Raw genomic sequence first — 21,647 nt, 5'->3', positions numbered from 1 at the left:
GTCCAGTATGCCCTGTTCCTTCTCCCCGCACTAGCCTGAAGGTGCGTGTCCTTAGCCCGGTGCCTCCAGTTCCGGCACCACGCACCAGGCCTACAGTGCGCCTCATCCGGCCAGAGCCATCCGTCTGCCCAGTGCCATCTGAGCCATCCGTCTCCCCAGCGCCATCTGAGCCATCCGTCTCCCCAGCGCCATCTGAGCCATCCGTCTCCCCAGCGCCATCTGAGCCATCCGTCTCCCCAGCGCCATCTGAGCCATCCGTCTCCCCAGCGCCATCTGAGCCATCCGTCTGCCCAGTGCCGTCTGAGCCATCCGTCTGTCCCGAGCCATTAGAGCCGCCCGTCTGTCCCGAGCCGTCAGAGCCGTTAGTCAGTCAGGAGCCGCTAGAGCCATTCGTCAGTCAGGATCTGCCAGAGCCGCCAACCAGACAGGATCTGCCAGAGCCGCCAACCAGACAGGATCTGCCAGAGCCGCCAACCAGACAGGATCTGCCAGAGCCGCCAACCAGACAGGATCTGCCAGAGCCGCCAACCAGCCAGGATCTGCCAGAGCCGCCAGCCAGCCATGAGCAGCCAGAGCCGCCAGCCAGCCATGAGCAGCCAGATCCGTCAGCCAGCCATGAGCAGCCAGATCCGTCAGCCAGCCATGAGCAGCCAGATCCGTCAGCCAGCCATGAGCAGCCAGATCCGTCAGCCAGCCATGAGCAGCCAGATCCGTCAGCCAGCCATGAGCAGCCAGATCCGTCAGCCAGCCATGAGCCGTCCAGCCAGGATCCGCCAGAGCCGTCCAGCCAGGATCCGCCAGAGCCGTCATCCAGCCAGGATCCGTTCCTCAGTCCGGAGCTGCCGTCCCTCAGTCCGGAGCTGCCCCTTATCCTGGTGCTGCCCCTTATCCTGGTGCTGCCCCTTATCCTGGTGCTGCCCCTTATCCTGGTGCTGCCCCTTAGTCCGGTGCTGTCCCTTAGTCCGGTGCTGCCCCTTAGTCCGGTGCTGCCCCTTAATCCAGTGGGGTTAAGTTGGCGGGTGGTCAGTTGGAGGAGGCTACGAAAGCGGGTAGTGACTATGGTGGGGTGGGGACCACGACCAGTACCAGAGCCGCCACCGTGGACAGACGCCCACCCAGACCCTCCCCTAGACTTTATGCTGGTGCGCCCGGAGTTCGCACCTTAAGGGGGGGGTTATGTCACACCCTGGCCTTAGTTATCTTTGTTTTCATTATTATTTTAGTTAGGTCAGGGTGTGACATGGTGAATGTATGTGTTTTTGTAGTGTCTAGGGTGGTTGTAAGGTTAGGGGGTTTATTAGAGTAGTTGGGTTTATGTTTAGTATAGAAGTCTAGCTGTGTCTATGGTTGCCTGAAGGGTTCTCAATCAGAGACAGATGTCATTAATTGTCTCTGATTGGGAGCCATATTTAAGGCAGCCATAGGTACTAGGTTTTTGTGGGTAATTGTCTGTGTCTATGTTGCATGTTTGCACTTAGTCTTTTGATAGCTTCACGTTCGTCTGTTTGTTGTTTTGTTTCATTTTTTCTTCTTATAATAAAGAGAAGATGTATTTTTCACGCGCTGCGCCTTGATCCTCTCTCTCTCCCTTTGACGATCGTGACACTACTAGCCATCACCGATCACTTTTTCCTTTTCTGTGTGTATATATTTACCCTGTTGCCTGCCTAGGTTTGTGCGGGATTATTCTTTTATTGTGATGTAGCTCGGTGAGGTTATGCCCTTTTTCTTGTTTTCACGGATTTAATAAGAGTGTGTTATTGTCTGAGCTTTGTTTGTTCCTCCGTGCGTTTGTACGGGTTCTCTGTTGTCGAGGGCGTTTTACTTTTGGATTGTGCCATACCTGTGTTGGTGGACTTGCCAATTAAAGTACGCTTCTCAGACATCTCTGCTCTCCTGCGCCTGACTCCTTCACCTACCTCCTAACGCAACATTATCACACCTCAAGTTAGTAGTAATAAGTGTGGGATACACAAGGTATACACCGTCCAATGAAATGCTTACTTGTAGGTTCCTTCTTGACAATGTATTGTTTCTTTTTTTATTCAACTTTTATTTATTCAGGGGAGCCCAACTGAGACCAGGGTCTCATTCTCAATGGTGCCCTGAGAACAAAAAATTTCACAAAATCAACATGATAATTCAATAAAACAGCAAAAAAGAAATGACAGGCTACAGCAATTACATTTGAACAACACAAATCAATTATTACAATCAACTAAAATACTCGCAAACCTCAGAAAATTCATTCCTTATCAGCATAATAAACTGCCCTATTGGCACCAGCGATTCAAGAGGTTTGTTAACAATTCCAAACATGGGGGGACTACAGTTTTTCCCAATTTGTAACAGTAGTCGTCATATTCCTCCTCCTCGGACGAGGAGAGGCGAGAAGGATCGGACCAATACGCAGAGTGGAAAGTGTCCATGATTTATTAACAATAAACTGAACACTACACGAAACAAAATAACAAAAGCGAATCAAACCAGAAAGACAGTCCCGTGTGGCACGAAAACTGACACGAAATACAAAACAAATAAACGAAGTGCAGAAAACAGATACAGTACCGTGTGGTGAAAAACACAAACACGGAAACAAACACCCACAAAACACACGTGAAACCCAGGCTGCCTAAGTATGATTCTCAATCAGGGACAACGATTGACAGCTGCCTCTGATTGAGAATCATACCAGGCCGAACACAAAAATCCCAACATAGAAAATCAACCATAGACAAACCCACCCAACTCACGCCCTGACCAACTAAAATAAATACAAGACAAAGGAAAACAGGTCAGGAACGTGACAGAACCACCCCCCTTAAGGTGCGAACTCCGGGCGCACCACCATAAACTCTAGGGGAGGGTCTGGGTGGGCGTCTGTCCACGGTGGCGGCTCTGGCGCTGGTCGTGGTCCCCACCCCACCATAGTCAATCCCCGCTTCCGTGACCTCCTCCCAATGGCCACCCTCCATATACGCAGCACCGGACTAAGGGGCAGCTCCGGACTGAGGGGCAGCTCCGGACTGAGGGGCAGCTCCGGACTGAGGGGCAGCACCGGACTGAGGGGCAGCACCGAACTGAGGGGCAGCACCGGACTGAGGGGCGGATCCTGGCTGGCTGGCTCTGGCGGATCCTGGCTGGCGGATCCTGGCTGGCGGAAGGCTCTGGCGGATCCTGGCTGGCTGGCTCTGGCGGATCCTGGCTGGCGGAAGGCTCTGGCGGATCCTGGCTGGCGGAAGGCTCTGGCGGATCCTGGCTGGCGGAAGGCTCTGGCGGATCCTGGCTGGCGTAAGGCTCTGGCGGATCCTGGCTGGCGTAAGGCTCTGGCGGATCCTGGCTGGCGTAAGGCTCTGGCGGATCCTGGCTGGCGGAAGGCTCTGGCGGATCCTGGCTGGCGGAAGGCTCTGGCGGATCCTGGCTGGCGGAAGGCTCTGGCGGATCCTGGCTGGCGGAAGGCTCTGGCTGCTCCTGGCTGGCGGAAGGCTCTGGCTGCTCCTGGCTGGCGGAAGGCTCTGGCTGCTCCTGTCTGGCGGAAGGCTCTGGCTGCTCCTGTCTGGCGGATGGCTCTGGCTGCTCCTGTCTGGCGGGCAGCTCTGGCTGCTCCTGTCTGGCGGGCAGCTCTGACGGCTCGGGACAGACGGGCAGCTCTGACGGCTCGGGACAGACGGGCAGCTCTGACGGCTCGGGACAGACGGGCAGCTCTGACGGCTCGGGACAGACGGTCAGCTCTGACGGCTCGGGACAGACGGACAGCTCTGACGGCTCGGGACAGACGGACAGCTCTGATGACGCTGGGCAGGCAGGCAGCTCATAGAGCGCTGGGCAGGCAGGCAGCTCTGATGACGCTGGGCAGGCAGGCAGCTCATACAGCGCTGGGCAGGCAGGCAGCTCATACAGCGCTGGGCAGGCAGGCAGTTCTGGGCAGACTGGCAGTGCAGGCGGCTCTGGGCAGACGGGCACACCTGTAGGGAGGAGACGGAGAGACAGCCTGGTGCGTGGTGCTGCCACAGGACCCACCAGGCTGGAGAGACCTACAGGAGGCTTGATGTTAAGAAGAGGCACCTGAAGGACCGGGCTGTGGGGGAGCATTGGAGCTCTGGTGCGCAGCCTTGGCACCACTCCCCCAGGCTGGAATACTACTCCAGCCCGTACCCTCCAGAGTGCAGGCACAGGTTGAACCGGGCTGTGGATGAGCACTGGAGATCTAGTGCCTACTACGTGCACCTCTCCCTTAGGCTCCACTCCCACATTTGCCCGGTACGAGCGGAGCGTAGGCATAGGACGCACTGCACCCTCCTAGCGCCCCGGAGACACAGCACGCAGAGCCGGCGCAGGATACCCTGGACCGAAACTGCGTACCGGAGACCAGACCCGCTGAGCAGGCACAATACGCCCCGGCTGGATGCCCACACTCACATGACACTTTCGGGGGGCTGCCCTATAGCGCACCGGGCTATGGGCACGCACTGGCGACACCGTGCGCTTAACCGCATAACACGGTGCCTGACCAGTAACGCGTTGCTTATGATAAGCACGAGGAGTGAGCTCAGGTCTGCTACCTGGCTTAGCCACACTCCTCTCTAGCCCCCCCCCCCCAAAAAAAATTCTGGGGTTGCCTCTCGTACCTGTCGCGCTGCCGTGCTGCCTCCTCATATCGCCGCCGCTCAGCTTTCGCTTCCTCCAGCTCAGCTTTCGCTTCCTCCAGCTCAGCTTTGGGGCGGCGATACTCCCCAGCCTGTGCCCAGGGTCCTTCACCGTTCAAAATCTCCTCCCATGTCCAAGAGTCCTGGGATTTCTGCTGCTGCTGTCGCTGCCCTTTTCCACTCCACTTGGTCCTTTGGTGGTGGGTGTTTCTGTAACGGTAGTCGTCATATTCCTCCTCCTCGGACGAGGAGAGGCGAGAAGGATCGGACCAATACGCAGAGTGGAAAGTGTCCATGATTTATTAACAATAAACTGAACACTACACGAAACAAAATAACAAAAGCGAATCAAACCCGAAAGACAGTCCCGTGTGGCACGAACACTGACACGAAATACAAAACAAATAAACGAAGTGCAGAAAACAGATACAGTACCGTGTGGTGAAAAACACAAACACGGAAACAAACACCCACAAAACACACGTGAAACCCAGGCTACCTAAATATGGCTCCCAATCAGAGACAACGACAAACACCTGCCTCTGATTGAGAACCATATCAGGCCAAACACATAGAAATAGACAAACAACATAGAATGCCCACTCAGATCACACCCTGACCAAGCAAAACATAGAAACATACAAAGCAAACTATGGTCAGGGCGTAACAGTACCCCCCCCCCCCCCCCCCCCCCCCCCCCCCCAAGGTGCGGACTCCGGCCGCAAAACCTAAACCTATATGGGAGGGTCTGGGTGGGCATCTGTCCGCGGTGGCGGCTCTGGCCCGGGACGTGGACCCCACTCCACCATAGTCATTGCCCGCTTCAGTAACCTCTTTGGAGCGGCGACCCTCGCCGCCGACCTTGGCCTGGGAACCCTAATAAAGGGCCCCACTGGACTGAGGAGCGCCTCTGGACTGAGGAGCGCCTCTGGACTGAGGAGCGCCTCTGGACTGAGGGGCAGCTCCGGACTGAAAGGCAGCTCCTCACTGGCGGGCGGCTCTGGCAGCTCCTGACTGGCGGGCGGCTCTGGCAGCTCCTGACTGACGGGCGGCTCTGGCAGCTCCTGACTGATGGGCGGCTCTGGTAACTCCTGACTGACGGGCGGCTCTGGCAGCTCCTGACTGACAGGCGGCTCTGGCAGCTCCTGACAGACGGGCGGCTCTGGCAGCTCCGGACAGACGGGCGGCTCTGGCAGCTCAGGACAGACGGGCGGCTCTGGCAGCTCAGGACAGACGGGCGGCTCAGGCGGCACTGGACAGACGGACGGCTCAGGCGGCGCTTAACAGAAGAGAGACTCAGGCGGCGCTGGACAGACGGGAGACCCTGGCGGCGCTGGACAGACAGGAGACTCTGGCAGCGCTGAGCAGGCGGGAGCACCTGTAGTGAGGAGACAGAGAGACAGCCTGATGCGTGGGGCTGCCACAGGAGGGCTGGTGCGTGGGGCTGCCACAGGAGGGCTGGTGCGTGGGGCTGCCACAGGAGGGCTGGTGCGTGGGGCTGCCACAGGAGGGCTGGTGCGTGGAGGCGGCACCGGATAGACCGGACCATGGAGGCGCACTGCAGGTCTCGAGCACCGAGCCTGCCCAACCCTACCTGGCTGAATGCTCCCCGTAGCCAAGCCAGTGCGGCGAGGTGGAATAGGCCGCACTGGGCTGTGCTGGCGAACCGGGGACACCATGCGTAGGGCTGGTGCCATGTACCCCGGCCCGAGGAGACGCACTGGAGACCAGATGCGTTGAGCCGGCTTCATGGCACCTGGCTCGATGCCCACTCTAGCCCGGCCGATACGAGGCGCTGCTATGTAACGCACTGGGCTATGCCTGCGCACCGGGGACACCGTGCGCATCTCCGCATAGCACGGTGCCTGCCCGGTCCCTCTCTCTCCACGGTATTTTTGGGGCTGCCTATCGGGCTTCCTTGCCAGCAGAGTTTCTTCGTAACGCCGGTTCCCTTTTCCTGCTGCCTCCGCTCTCCTGGCTGCCTCCACCTGTTCCCATGGAAGGCGATCCCTTCCAGCCAGAATCTCCTCCCATGTGTAACATCCATTCCTCTCGAGATTTCGACCGCTGTTGCTGCTGCTGCTGCTGCTGCTGCTGCTGCTGCTGCTGCTGCTGCTGCTGCCCGTTACCACGCTGCTTGGTCCTTTGGTGGTGGGTGGTTATGTAACGCTCGTCGTTAGGAGAAAGAGAGGAGGACCAAGATGCAGCGTGGTGAGTACTCATATTCCTTTTAATGAAAACCGAATACTCGAACAAAACAACAAAATAACGAATAAACGAGAATAACACGAAACGAAACAATCCTGTGTGGTGACATACACAAAGACACAGGAAACAGGAACAATCACCCACAACCCACAAACAGACAACGACAAACACCTGCCTCTGATTGAGAACCATATCAGGCCAAACACATAGAAATAGACAAACTAGACAAACAACATAGAATGTCCACTCAGATCACACCCTGACCAAACAAAACATAGAAACATACAAAGCAAACTATGGTCAGGGCGTGACAGTACCGGGTTCTTTGATGGTCTGCATCATTCATACGCTCTGGTGGTATGAGAATGTTGTGGAGTCTGTCCAGAAATGTGAGAATATGGGCTGTGTTGTATGGTCCAAGGTTGGCATGACGGTGGAGGACACCATGCCTATTGGAGGTGGCAGCGCACATTGTGATGTTCCCACCACGTTGGCCAGGAACATCTATAATGGCTCTGTGGCCAATGACGTTTCTCCCCCTTCTTCTGGTCTTTGCTAGGTTGAACCCAGCCTCATCTATAAAGATGAACTCATGTGGGATTGCATGAGCATCCATTTCCAGTACTCCCTGAAAACAAAGAAAAAAAGCAGACAATATGGTGTTATCCAGTACACTGGGAAACAATGTTGCATGTAGTGTACTGCAGTCAATATTGTACTTACATCCACATATGCTCGTCTGACCTCTTTGTTTCTTTGAGAGTTTCTCTCAAACGGCACCTTATAAAGTTGTTTCATTCTGATTTGGTTTCGCTTGAGAATGCGAGCCAATGTGGACAGACTGACTTGTTGAATTTTGTTGAATATGGTGTTGTCTTGGATGATGTGGCTTTGAATTTCTCGTAATCTGATTTCATTATTTTCCAAAACCAAGTTTACAATGGCAGCTTCCTGTACCCCGGTGAACATTTGGCCCCTTCCTCCACCATGGTTGCGTCTCTCGGTCCTTTAGAAAAAAAAAAATATATATATATATAGGGCTTGGACAATGCAGCCTAAAGATATTTCCCCCACAGTAGAGTAAATTCTACAGGAAATTTGTGCAGTTAGTGTATGACATCAGCCATTCATGAAGTAAACAGGTGTCACCCAACTGATACACTATGACATGGGGTGTACTACACAGTGTGAAAGAAATGTTGGTTACATACCTGTACTCCAGTCTAAATGTCCGGATGACACAGGCGACAGTAAAACGGCTCAAGTTGGGCTGCACTCTCTGTCCAGCCTCTCGCATTGTCAGCCCATGGTTGATGACATAATCAACTAAGGTTGCTCTGATTTCATTTGAAAGTTGTTGTCTTCTTTGGCCATGAACTCCTCTACCAGCTCTACGCCTACCTCTCACTCTTCCTCCCCCTCTCATTCTCACCCTCCCTCTTCATCTTCCTCTTCCTCTTTCTGCAATGGCTTCCATTGTTGTTGTAAAACAAAAGGTGCTCACATGTGGTCTTTTCATAGTGCTTACTTGCTGATTGAAGTGGTAACAATTAACCATTGAGGTGTTTGGCCAGGTGGCACATGTATTGGCCAATTAGCTCATGTAGTGTCATTTTGAATGGCAGTGTTTTGAAATGGCAAACATGTGACTTTATGTCAGATTGTTGTGTCTTATGCAGAGAACCGTGTGCAGTGCATTTAAAAAGTGCCATTTTGAATTGCAAAATGTGTGTAAAGCAGAAAATGTGTTTAGACTTTTGGAGACTTGAGAAGAGGTTTTGCTCTCTGTGTGTCAGTTTAAATAATCATTTTAGTGTGTTAGTAATTGGAAAAAACTGTAAAACTAAAGGCTGATAAGAAATAACAAAATATAAGAACACGAACATAAAGTAAATATTTTAGCATAATTATAATACAGGAAGGCACCATTTGTAGTCCAATATTTACATGTGTTTTGGGGAAGGGAGATTGGGGGCCAAGTGTTTAAATTGTGCAGTATTTAGCAATCATAATAAGAGTCTGGTAGCAGCAGATGTGATGTGTGTGTGTGTGTGTGTGTGTGTGTGTGTGTGTGTGTGTGTGTGTGTGTGTGTGTGTGTGTGTGTGTGTGTGTGTGTGTGTGTGTGTGTGTGTGTGTGTGTGTGTGTGTGTGTGTAGCATCAATGAATGTGTGTGTGTGTGTGTGTGTGTGTGTGTGTGTGTGTGTGTGTGTGTGTGTGTGTGTGTGTGTGTGTGTGTGTGTGTGTGTGTGTGTGTGTGTGTGTGTGTGTGTGTGTGTGTGTGTGCTAAGGTGCAGAGAATCAGAGCAGGTGGTCAATCCAGTTCAAGTGTACAGCCGTCTGATGGCTTGTAGGTAGAAACTGTCTCTGAGACGGTTGGTATCAGACCTCATGCTCCGATACCGTCTGCCCGACGGTAAGAGAGTGAACAGCTCGTGGCTGGGGTGTGTGGGGTCCTTAATGATGCTGCAGGCTTTCCTCAGGCACTGTTTGGAATAGATGTCCTGGATGGGTGGGAGCACAGTCCCAGTGATGTACTCTTACATCTTATGTCCTGCTACGTCTCTAAACCTTGACTGGGAATAGAGAATTCAGTTCAACAGCAGTTTGGGATGGCTCACACAGAGACACTGTGATGACAAACCACAAGCTGACTTGCGATGACAAACCACAAGCTGACACGTATACAGTGTTGACTTGCTTGCCTTGTGCGTGACACACACCCGTATCCCAGACAAACACACACACACATCACCCTCCCCACTCCACACACACACACACACACACACACACACACACACACACACACACACACACACACACACACACACACACACACACACACACACACACACACACACACACACACACACACACACACACACACACCCTGCCATGCCCCCTATTGTCTATGTGTTCAGGTGTGTGGGTGCTGATAAGGGGTGGAGGTGCCCCATGGTTCAGTGAGGTGGGTGTCCATGGGGGTTGGCTGGGGAGAGCTCTGCCCTTGGCCCTGTGCTGGCATTTCCAAAGTGGGGAGGCAGCATGGAGGAGGGTAGGCAGACGCTGCTTATCATCCCAGAGACCAAGGCACAGACACTCAGCAGAGCCATGGGGAGTTGGCCTCCCGACCCACTGCACCAGCACTGAGCATCACCACCCTGCTTCACGCAGACCTTTCCCCAAACCATGAGCGCTGTCTGGCTGGGGGCCCTGTCAGTGTCACACACTCACAGGAAAACCGCAGTCCCACACTCTGAGGTTGAGACGGGCTCCTGAATCAGGCCTGCACACCTCTAACCCCAGTCTGAAATGATATCTCTCTTGAAATGCCATAGCACACGACCACATTCAGTGACATTTCAGCTGCTGTGCTACTTCTGATCAGCATCATCCTCTCCTGCCAGTCCTGTACAATACATGGCTGTACAATACATGGCTTCAGACAGGCAGGTACAAAACCTTCATGCACTGACTAAATGTGAGTGTAATGGTGGTTTGATACTGTAACTGTAAGGGCAACATTTTGTCTTTGAATAATCAGACATATTTTGATGCTCACAGGCACCCCATAGCAGAGGTTGATTCATGTATAAAGACTCCTGAGTTTGTTTTATTTTCTATATGGAGGCTTTTCCGGTAGGAGGCAGATATTCCTATGCCATCTGTGGTGATTATGTGATTGCTTAGGGTACATGCAAACCTGTGATATAGCAGGGGTCAAGCCCCATAAGCTGGGGGGTCTGGGACCATGCTGAGTTCAGTCCCAACGTGGCAGCGCTCAGACCGCCTTCCCCTGGAAGGCTTGAGCTCTTATTTTTAGGACTTCAATTAGAGAGCTTGGCTGGGATGGTGTGAGTTAACTTTAATGGGCAATTAAGGATTGTGTGCCTTGAAAGCATGCCCTTTTGAGGAGTGGGAGAAAGGCATTCATTACACATGGTTGTAAATGTAGACAGCAGGACACAGTGTGCTGCTGGTGTAGAGAAGAATAAAACATCTGTAAGTTATCATCAAAAACAGCAGTGATACGCTGACCAGCTGGCAAGTGTCTTCACTGACACTTTCAACCTGTACTTGACCCAGTCTTTAATACCTACATGTTTCAAGCAGACCATCATAGTCCCTGTGCCCAAGAATACGAAGGTAACCTGTCTAAATGACTAACGCTCCGTAACACTCTCATCTGTAGCCATGAAATGCTTTGAAAGGCTGGTCACGGCTCACATCAACATCCCCATCCAAGACACCCTGGGCCCACTCCAATTCACATACTGCCCCAAAAGATCCACAGATGACGCAATCTCTATTGCACTCCACACTGCCCTTTCCCAACCTGGACAAGAGGAATACCTATGTGAGTCCGCTGTTCATTGACTACAGCTCGGCCAGCCTTCAACACCATAGTGCCCTCCAAGCTCATCACTAGGCTCAGGACCCTGGGACTGAACACCTTCCGCTGCAACTGGATCCTGGACTTCCTGACGGGCCGCCATCAGGTGGTGAGGGTAGGCAACAACACATCCGCCACGCTGACCCTCAACACGGGGGGCCCATCAGGGGTGCGTGCTTAGTCCCCTCCTGTACTCCCTGTTCCCCCTCGACTGTGTGGCTGCGCATGACTCCAACACTATCATTAAGTTTGCCAACGACACGACGGTGGTAGGCCTGAACACCAACAATGATGAGACAGCCTAAAAGGAGGAGGTAAGGAAAGGGAGGGCCGACTACAGGGCTGTAGTGGAGCAGGTCGAGAGCTTCAAGTTCCTCGGTGTCCACATCACTAAGGGTCGATCATGATCCACACACATCAACACAGTCATATAGAGGGCCTGCCTCCTCCCCATCAGGAGGCCCGGCATGGGCCCTAAGTTCCTCAAAGAGTTCTACAGCTACACCATTGAGAGCATCTTGACTGGCTGCAGCACCGCTTGGTATGGCAACTGCTTGGCATCCGACCGCAAGGCGCTACAGAGTGTGGTGCGTACAACACAGTACATTACTGGGGACTAGCTCCCTGCCATCCAGGACCTCTATACCAGGCAGTGTCAGAGGAAGGCCCTAAAAATGTTCAAAGACTCCAGCCACCCAAGTCATAGACAGTTCTCTCTGCTACAGCACAGCAAGCGGTACCGATGCACCAAGTCTGGAACCAGCAGGACCCTGAGCAGCTCTTACCCCCAAGCCATAAGACTGCTAAATAGTTAGTTAAATAGTTAACCAAATAGCTACCCAGACTATCTGCATTGACTATCTGCATTTTTGCAACTTTTTATTATCTGCCGCTTTATTCCTAGTTGTATCTACCTCAATTACCTAGTACCTCTGCACATCGACTTGGTACTGGTACTCCGTGTATATAGCCAGGTTATCGTTACTCATTGTGTATTTATTGTTACTTTTATTATTACATGTTTTACTTTTCTATTATTTCTCTACTTTCTTTCTCTCTGCATGGTTGGGAAGCGCCCGTAAGTAAGCATTTCACTGTTAGTTGACACCTGTTATTTGCGAAGCATCTGACAAGTAAAACTGGATTTGATTTGATTTCACTGACACTCTAGACAGCAATGGAAAAACAAAAACTTGAAGGCAGTGAATGCAAGGCCAAGGGAGTCACAATAGCTGGAGCTCAACCCAACCACACCACCAGAATACATTTTTGTATTCAAAACTCTGACAGAACTTCATACACTCAGTTCCTTGGGGATAAAAATAGACTGACAAGAGAGAATGATATACGATCTCAGTCATTCATCTAAATTGGACAAATGTCCTTTAATGAAGCCCACATGTCGGAGCTGTGAAAGACCTCCACAACAGGACTGAATGGAGAGGAAGCCAGCGCTGTGTGAAAGAGAGAGAACTAGGGCGAGAGAGAAGGAGAGGGTGTTGCATCTGCTGCTCATTAACAGAGTGCTAATGAACGCACGTGTGTTCCACCTGGTTCCAGTGAGAGGGGGTTGGAACACACACTAACTAAACCTGCCAACCAGGGCTTTCACAACATTTCTACTGAGCAATAATGAAACTGTCTCAAGATGGAGAGACTGGTGCTGTGGAGTTGGATGAAGATGCCTGTAGAAGCTGATCTATGGTCATTTTTGCATTTCTCCTCCCACTGGTTAAAGTTAGGATTAGGGGAGGGTAATCTAATCCTAGATATGTCTACAGATCCTGAGGAACAGCCTCAGATTGGGTGTAGTAAGAGCTTCTGGAGTTTAGCAGTGGGGGACAGGAAGACACGGGTGTAAGTAAATAAGGTCGACACTACGCTGTGTGGGGTCGGTCTGTAGATGTAGACTCCTTCACTACTAGATGATCAGCATCCCACATTGAGTTCCATTTACAAACAGGTCACAGCCCATTTTAGAGCAGCATCTGTTCCCTGCCTCTCAGGTGAGAATAACTTTAGTCCCTCTGGGGGTCTCCAGTCTGTCTTGTTTTGTATCGATACAACACTCTGTAGGCTTACCCTAACACGGGCCACACCTGGGATAATCAACACCACACCAGTCTGTCTTGTGTTGTATCGATACAACACTCTGTAGGCTTACCCTAACATGGGCCACACCTGGGATAGTCAACACCACACCAGTCTGTCTTGTGTTGTATCGATACAACACTCTGTAGGCTTACCCTAACATGGGCCACACCTGGGATAGTCAACACCACACCAGTCTGTCTTGTGTTGTATCGATACAACACTCTGTAGGCTTACCCTAACATGGGCCACACCTGGGATAGTCAACACCACACCAGTCTGTCTTGTGTTGTATCGATACAACACTCTGTAGGCTTACCCTAACATGGGCCACACCTGGGATAGTCAACACCACACCAGTCTGTCTTGTGTTGTATCGATACAACACTCTGTAGGCTTACCCTAACACGGGCCACACCTGGGATAATCAACACCACACCAGACTGTCTTGTGTTGTATCGATACAACACTCTGTAGGCTTACCCTAACATGGGCCACACCTGGGATAATCAACACCACACCAGACTGTCTTGTGTTGTATCGATATAACACTCTGTAGGCTTACCCTAACACGGGCCACACCTGGGATAATCAACACCACACCAGACTGTCTTGTGTTGTATCGATACAACACTCTGTAGGCTTACCCTAAAATGGGCCACACCTGGGATAATCAACACCACACCAGACTGTCTGGCGTTTCAACCATTAATATGTGAACAGGATTAGAAATAGTGTGTACAGGATGTTGTGTGGTACTGTATGTCAAAGAACTTGTATGTTCTGCTCCCTACATTCAACCCCCTCCACCCCCCCGACCTCCTCCCTCCACCGTCCTCTGCCTCTGTCAACCATGCCCCAACACACCATTTCTCAACCATGTCAAACAATGACAGGCCATGGTAATGACAGCTGAACGCATGCTTGCTCTTCATTTTATCGAATTGGCAGCATTACGCTTCGCTCAGAATCTTAAGTGGTTGATAATTTAATATGCAAATGACTCTCTTGTCAGTCTGTATGCATTTGAATGAAAAGCCTGTTTCCAAGGGAGGAGGTTGCAGGTTGTGGGGATGTAGAGGAGAGAGAGTCCGGATAGACAGGAGAGCAGGGTGAACTTGAATCATGATCTAAATGCGACAGAGAGGTGGGGATACAAGATATCATGGGCATTTTTTTCAAAGGGACAAACTAGATATACCAAGTTGTCCCAGGGCCCAGCTAGATTTACCTAGGCACTCTAATTTTAACATCTGAACCTTACAGTAGAGAGCATGGTAGTTACTGAGCAGAACATGCAGCTATGTTTAGCTTCTGCTCTTCGAGTCAAACAGAAGCCATGGGGTGGGGTCTGGGGACTTTGAGAGGGGCTGGTGTCACTGTGAGACCCTGAGAGGGAGCAAACACAAACATCAGCCTGCACAAACTGCATCATGCATGTGCACACACACACACACACACACACACACACACACACACACACACACACACACACACACACACACACACACACACACACACACACACACACACACACACACACACACACACACACACACACACCTTATCAAATGTACACACATATATACAAATCCTCTATCTACAGACCTTGGCAAAACATTTGCTTGTACATCCATTCTGTTGTAGACGTGTGATGGGAGTAAGGTGAGTGTGTTATTGGGGGGGTGGGGGGTGGATTGCAGGCGGTGTTAAGTCAAGCAGGAACTCTCAATGTTGCTAATTTATTTACAAATTTAATTAGATGGATAGAGCCCTCACAGATATAAGAAAGAGAGGAGAGATGTTGCCTGCGTTACAGCACTTTAATTATGGTACCAGGCTCCTGATCCCTGTGCGCTGCTGTCTGGGGAACCAGTTAATTAAAATCCTCATTATTTTACTTTTAATTAGTTCCCCCCTCTTTTGTTTCCTTTCACCATATGGCCGTGTTCCGTGGTCAAATTAACGTAATTGAGCTAATAAAGCCGATCAGTTTAATTATTCAAAGCATTCTGATTGGCCAGGGAACTTTTCTCTTCTCTCTCTCTTTCTCTCTCTCTTTCTCTTTCTCTCTCTGTCTCTCCTCTCTTCCTATCTCTCTGACATTCCTGTGTGAGGCTCATAGTTGTAAACTCGTTTTCTTTGTCTTAAGCCTGTTCTCTACCCACCTTGTTCAAGACAGTGAGTTATTGCTGAGGAAATGATTGTCTTGGAAAACATGTTTCTGTTGAGTTCATGCCTCATTCAGGAACATAATACATTTATAGGCCTAATAATAATGATTTCTGCAGAAGTCAACATCTTTCCAGGGGACACTAAGTGCAATGCACATTCTCTTGATGTTGAGATACTTATCACTAGTTATCTAGTGTTGAAGGAGGAACGCACAAATAGTTTTAGCAGACAGGACAGTTTTATGGTCGAAAGAAGGATTCTTAGCATAGTTACAATTCCTTAGGCGACAGTATCAAATAGATAGACCTAAATGTAAAAAAAAAAGTAAAAGATGTATTTTACTGGAAACCTGTTACCATGAATATTATGTACAGGTAACTGCCAAAATAAAGGAAACACCAACATAGAGCGTCGTAATAGGGCGTTCGGCCACCATGACCAAGAACAGCTTCAAAGCACCTTGCAATAGATTCTACTAGTGTCTGGAACTCTATTGGAGGGATGTGACACCATTCTTCCATGAGAAATTCTATAATTTTGAGTTTTGTTGATGGTGGTGGAAAACACCGTCTCAGGCACCACTCCAGAATCTCCCGTAAGTGTTCAATTGGGTTGAGATCTGGTGACTGAGACAGCCATGGCATATGGCCCTCAAACTCAACTCTGGACCTCGAAGCCAGTTCCAGTGCTTTTTTTCATTGTTCCCCTCTAACCAGGAACTGATTTAGACCTGGGACACCAGGTGGGTGCAATTAATTATCAGGTAGAACAGAAAACCAGCAGGTTCCGGACCTTATAGGGTAAGAGTTGAATAACCCTGGAATATCATTTACATCGTTTTCATGCTCATCAAACCATTCAATGACCACTTGTGCCCTGTGGATGGGGGCATTGTCATCCTATGGGGGCATAGCCATGGTAACCAAAATAATGGCCTGCCCAGCATTTTTACACATGACCCTAAGCATGATGGGATGTTAATTGCTTAATTAACTCAGGAACCACACTTGTGTGAAAGCACCTGCTTTCAATATACTTTGTATCCCTCATTTACTCAAGTGTTTCCATTATTTTGGCAGTTACCTGTATGTTTGTGTAGGCGAACACATAGACATAACCTCAGCTTGCATGCCTGTCTATCAACACAGACCCCCTTTCAGCACAGTCTCTGGCTCTGTTCCTGACAGTGACCACATGCACATACCTCTCTAACATACTGTACACTCACTGGAACAGATCTAACACCACACTGCTTGAGCCCAGAGGATTTCAATGAAGGGCTGTCTGTCTGTCTCTTAATTCCAGTTTATTGTCAGATTGCTCAAACCCTCTCGTTGGCTTCTCAAAAGATCATGAGACAGAGATGATCTTCTTGCCAGTCCTGCTGGCACAGAGACAGTGGATCATCATCATGACACAGAGACTCCATCTTGGATCTGTATCAGAGTGTCTGGGCAGAAGGACACCACTCAGAACCTCTCTTCCTCTAAAAAAAATATACTGTCTCATTTCTGTCTCTTCACACAACGTGAAGCGTTGAAGCTAAGGCAATTACACTCATTTGCATGTGTTAATATGATTAATTAGTGAGTATAAACACTTTCTTATGACAGAAACTACATAGTGAGCCATACACCTGCAAAGTCTCTAATAAAAGACAACGCCTCTTGGCAGAGAGGCTTTTTATGAGACCTGCTAATTGGCATCTGAAAATGCTGGGCTAATTAGAGATATGCAGATGAGGCCTGATTGGTTTGAATGCAAAGTGTAACTTGTGGTGCGGTGGGATTCAGATTGTGCAGAGGTTTATTTTCTCACTATATAGATATGAAGATAATTGTAATTGTGATCATTTGCATACGTTAATGAATTTGCGTGATGCTTTTCAATCAAACGTGGAATAAATAATTGATGCAGGATCAGCACCTACCATGACAAGTGGGACTTCTGAAATAGCTAAGCACATTAAGGTGTAATTTTTATGGCTGCCATGCTCCTAGCAAAGGTGTGAAAGTACAGAGCTCATTTAAAGCACAGCAGATGCTATCGACTGCTTCACTGTAGCTTGGGTTTTCTTAAAGCCTTAAAGGAAAACTCCACCCAAAAACTAACTTTTGGTATTTGTTTCTTTTGTCCATTGTTGACATAGTGCCAACATGTTATGCTTGTTAGCACTAAAGTTTTCAAGATATGTAACTTTCAAAATACAGAAATCATCCCAAATGCAGCATCATATGATGCTAAATGCATCATATTTGGTTGATTTCTGTATTTTGAAAGTTACACATCTTGAAAAGCTGACAGGCAAAACACTTTGGGACTATGTCAACAATGAACTAATGAAACAAATACCAAAATATCGTTTTGGGGTGGAACTTTCCTTTAATTCCTCAAGTCTACAAACCTGTCTGGCTATATATGCTACATGTACATAGTCATGTCCAGTTTTACATTACAAGAAAGTTCAAGCAACTTAACCAATGCAGAGCCTAACAGAGAACAAAGACCAGCAAAGGGGGATTGGAAAAGCTTTGGTTTGTGTCTTTTAATTGCAAAATGGTAAACAGTAAAAGTATCAGATTGTTGTCATGTTTTTTTCTACATGCTGACTGGATGCATAGGAGCCCCTCCCTTTAATTAGGCTTGGTTTCTAGATTAGTCTTTATTAAAGTCAGCCACGGGATATGGCCAAAGTTCAGCCTCCCAGGAGCTGCAGCAGGCAGCAAGCACAGCAGCACAGATACACCACTCATGTTTAATTGCTTCTGTAAACGGTCAGGGCTCTAGCCCTCTAATTCCATTCCTCAGGGTAATCAGGCATGTTTTCACCATACAGGGCTGGAGGGAGCAATGCAGGGACAGTCAGGGAGGAAATGTAACACCAACCGGGTGGTAGCCTACCATATAATACCACGAGACTCGTGTCATGTAACCAACCAACTGCACATAGACTTCAATTACTTCAGTTCACCTCGTTACAGTCAAATGTTTTAATAGCATTTTTTTCTCTCCATTTGATAATTTCACATATTGAACAGGCATCCAAAATGAAATTGAATGCAACATTTATTAAGGAAATAGAACTCTACTGGGAAACACACAATAACATTGTAAAAAAAGAATGTACATTTATCTTCTTCCTTCACTTCAGCCAGATTCATATGATGGTCTAAACATCACTGAGTAACAGATGACAGGCCATTGAGAGGGATTGTGAGTTCATCATCTAAGTGATGGGATATCCCTGACAATAATAACCATAGCAATGCCACTGTTAGTGATAGGGTTTTAGTTGTGTTCATGAGAAAGCTTATTTTTGTCTACTTTAATCTTACTATAGATTCTAGACAGGGTCCAGACTATTACCTTACTCATTGCAAGATTTGTCCAAAAGCACCAAAGTTCTGGATATGCACAAAGTTGGGTGTCCTTTACATACAACACGTAGCCTCAGTCCTGAAATAGTTGATGTGGTCCATATTGTCTTTGATGGACAGACCAGCACTGCACCACACACACACACGACTCACCACCACTGTGTATCTGTACACTCTCTCAAGCATGGATATACACAACACATCTGAAATAGATACTGCAAGCAAAAAGAACCTCCTGGTCAAAGAGACAGGGTGGTGGTTGGTGATGAGGGTCAACAACAACAGTATCGGGAGCAGGGTGAGCAGGGATGGACGGTCCTCTGGTGACAAGGGAAGCATGAAGGGAAGGATGAAGGCACACCGCACCGCTCTAAGCACTCAGCACACCTACAGACAAGAGCAGGGGGGGAATAGAATGTTAGTTACTAGACATACAGCATGTCTGTAGGTCTCCTATCATGATGGTTGTGTGTGTGAAATGTGTCAAAGTGTGAAAGGCCTCATGGTCCTGGTCCCTCTTTCACCTTCTGGTCAGACAACACAGGGTTGCTCTGCAGTGGGGGCAGGTGGCTGCTGAGCAGTGCACCCCCTGGCCGGTCGTGCTCACAGAAGATGGTGCCGTTGACATAGTGGAAGTGGTCGCCTGGCACCAGTCGGTTTCTACAGGTGGCACATGTGAAACACTAGGGACAAAAGACAGACACAGGAGTTAGAATCCTCATCCCAAATGTGCCACTCAAGTCCAGGCCTAATCTCTCGTGAACAGAATACGCAAGATTTTAGTTCTGGGTTAACCAAGGTTAGTCCAGGCCTAACTAGCGTCATAAGCAAACGCTAAACTCAGGTACAAGGTAACTTTAGGTCAGTGTATAGCACTTATTTCAATGGGTTTCACACAAACAACTGTTACACATTCACTGATGACGACATACACTAACAACAGTGAGACCTTAACTGCCAGGGGGTCTTACCTTGAGATGATACACATTGCCCTGTGCCCTCATCACCATCTCATTAGCCGGGATGGACTGGCCACAGGTGCTGCATGCCCCACTGTGCCCGAACAACCTGCAGACACAAAGCAGAGCCAGATCAGTCTTAGTGCCCTAGCCTGGGAGATAAAGTCTACATCCTACCCTCCCTGTCCTCTCCCCAGAGCCAGATCAGTCTCAGTGCCCTAGCCTGGGAGATAAAGTCTACATCCTGCCCTTCCTGTCCTCTCCCCAGAGCCAGATCAGTCTCAGTGCCCTAGCCTGGGAGATAAAGTCTACATCCTCCCCTTCCTGTCCTCTCCCCAGAGCCAGATCAGTCTCAGTGCCCTAGCCTGGGAGATAAATTCTACATCCTCCCCTTCCTGTTATGTCCTCTCCCCAGAGCCCAATTAGGACCTCACCTGATATAGTCGCTCCTACACAGGATCATGCCTCCTTTACTGTAGCAGGTGGTGCCGATGTCGCCCAGGTGTGCGTGGCAGCAGGAGCAATTGAGGCAGCGTGTGTGCCAGTAGCGCTCCATGGAGAAGAGCAGGAAGCGGTCAGCGATCTTTCCCCCGCATCCAGCACACGACCTGGGGGCTGACGCCACACCACCGCCCACCTGACTGTTCACCATGCTGGGCCCTCAGGAGCTCTTGTTAAATAAAAACAATGTTGACACTTCAGCGACATGGGAAAGCTACTGTAGCATGCTGTTACAATGACCTCATTGACAACGTCTCCCTCATCCACTATGGTTTTGATTTTGTCTGTGGTTTGGTTAACAACTTCATTACACTGTTCATCCGCAGTTGTCTAAGACAGGGCTTGAAGTGTTCAAAACAAACAAGTGTACAGCCACACAACAACCAATATGATGCATAGCCTAATGCCTCACTCACTCTATCAAAAACTGACCTGACAGCAGTGAGCCCCAAAACAACTACTACTGGAAGGGATCAGGTTATCCAAAGTCCTAACAGGTGACCACTATCGCAAGCATGCATGGGCAACATGAAGAATTTTAACTAAGTACAGTGTTTAGTCAACATGCTCATGTTTCACTACTGTACACCTTCAGACAAAGGAACTCCCCACACCTTTACTTTCTGTATGTTCGCTAGCTCAAGAACATGTAGGAATCTCTTACAGGACATGCCGGGTAAGCTGTAAATGTAGGTTTTAATGATGGTGCCCATATTAGTTGTTGGATGCATTTTTTTTTTATTCCAAATACCAAGCAATACCAAGGTATACCTAGAAAGTGTTCATTTGCCTCCATCACAAGTCCCCAAAAACATTGGAGTTCCACAAATAATCTGTTCACTGATTGAACAAAATAGGCTAAATTATACTAAAAACAATAATATAACATTTATAACACATTTTATGACAATCCACAAAAATAACACCCATTTAACCTGTCATTTTAAAGGTAACACAATTAAAAATACTTCAGTGTGATAAGGTAGTCTAAGCATCCAGGTTTCTGCAAATAAAATTCAAGTTTATTCAAGTTGGATGAAATATTTGGGGAAAACTGTGATTTATATTCCACAAGACAAGGGAGCTATATATATTCATACAGAACACTTTCCTATGAGTAAGGTCCTGGTTTATGAATAGTACGTTTTTTTTAATAGAGGAAATCATACAGTGAAACACAGAAGAGTGCGGATGATGCCCTTGCATGAAAACAGAATAGCAGTCTTAAAACAGGAGGCTCTTGGTTGAACTTCGAACCAGCATGCAACAGAGAATCAAGATGCGGTAAAGATAGCCTG

The 21,647-nt window shown here is 48.9% G+C and overlaps 1 protein-coding gene across 1 annotated transcript; it reads right to left on the bottom strand.

The window, feature by feature from the left end:
* Positions 1 to 19,389: 19,389 nt before the first annotated feature.
* Positions 19,390 to 20,500, bottom strand: LOC120063575 (LIM domain transcription factor LMO4.1-like). Its single transcript, XM_039013925.1, has 3 exons — positions 20,283 to 20,500; positions 19,861 to 19,957; positions 19,390 to 19,572 (listed from the first exon to the last, which is right to left on the bottom strand). The coding sequence occupies exons 1-3, from the start codon at positions 20,498 to 20,500 to the stop codon at positions 19,390 to 19,392; spliced, it is 498 nt and encodes a 165-aa protein (XP_038869853.1).
* Positions 20,501 to 21,647: the final 1,147 nt, after the last annotated feature.

Source organism: Salvelinus namaycush, chromosome 18 (genome assembly GCF_016432855.1).
Source record: "Salvelinus namaycush isolate Seneca chromosome 18, SaNama_1.0, whole genome shotgun sequence".
Lineage (NCBI taxonomy): Eukaryota > Metazoa > Chordata > Actinopteri > Salmoniformes > Salmonidae > Salvelinus > Salvelinus namaycush.
The sequence above is the reverse complement of the archived record's forward strand: the minus strand, read 5'-3'. Positions and strand labels throughout refer to the sequence as shown.